Source organism: Poeciliopsis prolifica, unplaced genomic scaffold (genome assembly GCF_027474105.1).
Source record: "Poeciliopsis prolifica strain line A6 unplaced genomic scaffold, Auburn_PproV2 SCAFFOLD041, whole genome shotgun sequence".
NCBI classification, from domain to species: Eukaryota; Metazoa; Chordata; class Actinopteri; order Cyprinodontiformes; family Poeciliidae; genus Poeciliopsis; species Poeciliopsis prolifica.
Genome location: NW_026562416.1, coordinates 3,304,103 through 3,307,932, shown reverse-complemented (window position 1 = coordinate 3,307,932; position 3,830 = coordinate 3,304,103). Strand labels below are relative to the sequence as shown.

At 33.0% G+C, this 3,830-nt stretch overlaps 1 protein-coding gene across 1 annotated transcript; it reads right to left on the bottom strand.

The window, feature by feature from the left end:
• LOC129375874 (major histocompatibility complex class I-related gene protein-like) lies at nucleotides 1–3,219 on the bottom strand. Its single transcript, XM_055055243.1, has 7 exons — nucleotides 3,127–3,219; nucleotides 2,569–2,829; nucleotides 2,103–2,381; nucleotides 1,602–1,916; nucleotides 1,185–1,286; nucleotides 930–968; nucleotides 1–843 (listed from the first exon to the last, which is right to left on the bottom strand). Exons 1-7 carry the CDS (start codon nucleotides 3,176–3,178, stop codon nucleotides 821–823), a joined length of 1,071 nt encoding a protein of 356 aa, XP_054911218.1. The 5' UTR covers nucleotides 3,179–3,219; the 3' UTR covers nucleotides 1–820.
• Nucleotides 3,220–3,830: the final 611 nt, after the last annotated feature.

Genomic DNA, 3,830 nt, shown 5'->3' with positions numbered 1-3,830 from the left:
TAGGGTAAAATGTTAATAACAAGGCATGTAGTTATTCAGCTGGCTTATTTTCAGCAAAGTGCTTAAATATAAATTTCTGTTTGCTTTACAGTCTAGAATGTTGTTCAGGCTCAGACTTGATTTTATTTGCATTTCTTCACTAAAACAGAAACCAGAACCTTATCTCTAGTTTCAGTGAACTATTTCTTTCTTTCTGTTTTTTTAGATAAAACCTAAGAAGGTTTTTCTCTGTCATTTGTTGGTAGAACCTTCTACAAAGATAGCCTCTGATATTATTTGATAGAGAAAAATACAGACGTTCATTAGCCTATATGATGTATGCTTTTGTTTGCTTTATGAAAGGCAGATGCATAATTTTAAAATATTATTGTGCAATATAGTTGTAAAATGTGAGTAAACATACATAGAGCTATTCAAAACTTTCAGACATGATAAAATAAAAAAAAACACACCATTTAGTATGTTAAGTCTGCTCCTTACAGGAGTCCCCAAAGTCAGTCCTCGAGGGCGGGCATCCTGAATGTTTTAGTTCTCCCTGATTTAACGCACCTGGACCAAATGATGGCTTGTTAGAGGCCTGAGAAGAAAACTGATATGATGAAAAGGTTGTCACTACCACCAAGGAAAAAACTAAAACACGCAGGTTGCCGGCCCTTGAGGACCGATTTTGGGGACCCCTACTTCAAATTATTGACAGTAATCTTCATTTAACAGGATCCTGGAATTTCCTGTAGATTTTATGTGCCGTTAACAGAACATTTGGACTTGTGTCATACAAGTCCAGCATTCCTCGTGGTGAAGTGCATTATGTATCACTTTCTTAAAGAGAGGCTGTTTCAGAGGCTGTAAGATACAAAATATTTCATTAATCTGTTCATTCTGAACAAAACTTAGTGAATATAAGATAGTAAAGGTCAGAAAGTACTTACATGGTGTAGAAGATCTGTCTGTGTCACTAATGTTTGTCACTAAATAATGGAAGAATGATCATTTAGATAATGTTACATGTAAAATATTTTTTTGTAAATATGTCATTTGATTATGTAAATAACTGTTAGATTTACCAAGATATTCTACTCTCCTTGTGATTTTTTCTCATTATATTCAAGGAATGTCTGATGTCATTGTACAGTGTAACTTTCTAATTCGCTTTTATGAATAATATCAATTCTTTAGTGCCTTACCATTTCTTTTCTTGAAAGCTGTGAATGATAAAGCAACAATGATGATGACAATAACACATCCCATCGTAGCAATGACAGCGATGCTGATTGTCATAAATAGACCTGTTCAGAAAACAGAAACATGTACAGCTTTAATCTTAGAAAGAAAACTGTGTATTAGTAAGGTTGAGCATCATCTATAATGGCCTATTTAAACTCAAATAGAAAATGACAAATTACACTAAATTGTGAACTAATTTCCTATCTTAAAATAATTTATCAGTTATTTTTAACTAATGGGAAGATACACCCTCATGTATCAAATGGCAAAGAAATAAAATTACCAAAATAACTACTTAGTATATTGCTATGTAGTTTTAGTCATTACTTTAATCTACTGTTACTTTTAGTGCTTTTCAAATCAAGTATTTTTATTACCTTCAGTTTTGGGATTGTTGCTTCTGATTGAATCTTGGTCCAGTTTGGTAATGACATCATTTTTCATACCAGAGAGTTCAAATGCGCATTCGTATCTCCCCCAGTCTTCAGGTGGGATTGCCAGAACCTCCAGGTGGACACTCATCTGAAAGGATCCATCATCATTGGGAAGAAGGTCTCCATGTTCTACCCCTTCATGAATCTCCTCTCCATCTTTCCTCCAGAACATCATGGCTTTGTTAGGGAAGAAACCCGTTGCATGACAAGTGACTGGAGAGGAGGGAGACTTCTGGAGCAGAAACACTGAGGGAAGAACTAGAGAGATATTGCCACTATTAGGTCATTTTGCATGATTATTAAGGCATCTGTCCTTGTGATTTTCTCATTATACTGAAGAAATGTCTGATAGACCAAAATGCATAAAATAGATTGAAAGAGGTGGTTAGTCGACCAAGATAAAATTAAAAGAAACTGTATATATAAAAGGCCAATTGATTTTACCTTTTCTGCTCAGAAAAGATTTTCCATATCTCAGAAATACTTTTAACAATGGCAGGCACTTGTTTTGGAGTGAGTACTTTGCAATCTCATAAAAGGCTTTGTTTGCATTCCACTCCTCTGCTATGACCTCTGCCTTTGGATTTGCTGCAATCCAAGTCCATGTCTTTGTGTCTAATGTCATAAAGTCTTCTCCGTTGTTACCAAACTTTATATAACCAAAAGTATTATTAGTTTCTTCATCCCAGTCACAGCCAAAAATTTGCTGAATTATTTCCTTGCCTGAGGAAAACAGAAAACATACCATGTTTTAAATATCACAAATTCTACCTGATAATCAGAATGTCATTTTTTGTGTGTTTTTAAGATATGTAGTTTCTGAAGCAAAAATTTGCCTGATCTAAATTCAAATTATGATTGGTATAAATGGGTAAAATAAATAAATAAAATAATTTTAGTTATAACATACCTTCTGACTGGTTTGACTGTGTATTAAAATTCTTAGTCTGATCTCTGAGTAAATCTTTGTATGCCAAGCATGCCTGGACAGAGGATTCCCACTCCTTTGTGTTCTCTTTTACATACTCTTTCATCCAGTCTTGTTTGACATGCATTACATTTTCATCATAGTAAGTTGCTAAAAAACCCTGAAGTACAATCATTACTGCATACTCTGGGAAATTGGGAACTCCTGGACGCAGGAAACGATTAGACTCCAGGTAATATTTTTCTGTCAGAAGAAAAAAAAAATTCATTTAGAGTATGGATTGCAATTTTTTGAAATTTTTGTATTTACATTATAAACTGTAAAATTGAATTTGCATGTGAAACATAAAAAGTTCAAAAATACATATTCTCTTTATATTGATGAAAGCTTATAAGTCTAACTTTCACAGTTATTTCACTGTTGAGAAAATAACTGACATCTTTACCTTTGAACAGAAGCAGCTCTGTTTCACTTTTGATTATAGAAAATTAAAAATTATCAAAAATTGCTTCAGCTGTTGAATTATTGAAATGTTCTTACCTCCAGATGCAGCATTCTGTAAAAGCAGCAACAAAGTTATCACCTTTATCATTTTTGTACAGTTGGTGTGAAATTGAGAAACTGAGCAGAAGAGTCCTTTAGTTGGAATGTTAGAAATCATTTCCAGCTTTTCTTCTTATCATCACAAGATGGAGGTGGAGGTGTGTTCAAGTTTGACAAACAGCCAATGGGATATTTTTGTTCCTTTTTAGTTCTTACAGCATTTATGACAGAATTGGTCTATTCTGCTAATGTAAAACTTCTTATACAGTGTGTTAAATCTGAATCAGTTTTAGCTTTTAACATATTTGTTAAAATGCTCTAAATCTGAAATGACTAATCCCACAGTGATTAAACTAAAATTAAATAACTTCCTGGTGGGTTTTTCTTAAAAAAAAAAAAAAAAAAAACTACTCTAAGAAATGAAACAATAATGAATGTATAACCACATTAATACCGAAATGTTAGAATTTCATCATATGGCAATATACTTTTACACATTTGCTTTAATCACTGAGCAATAAATGCACCAACTTTAGGGAGATTTTCTGTGTATCCTGTGACAACAAACACCAGGAAGTACCAACACTTGCAATACAAGTAATTGTTGATTCAAGATTAAGTAACAAGGAAACAATTTATGCTCATCTTGTTTCTATTAATAGTATATTTTCTTCTGAAAAAGTACCTTGCCTGACTTGTTT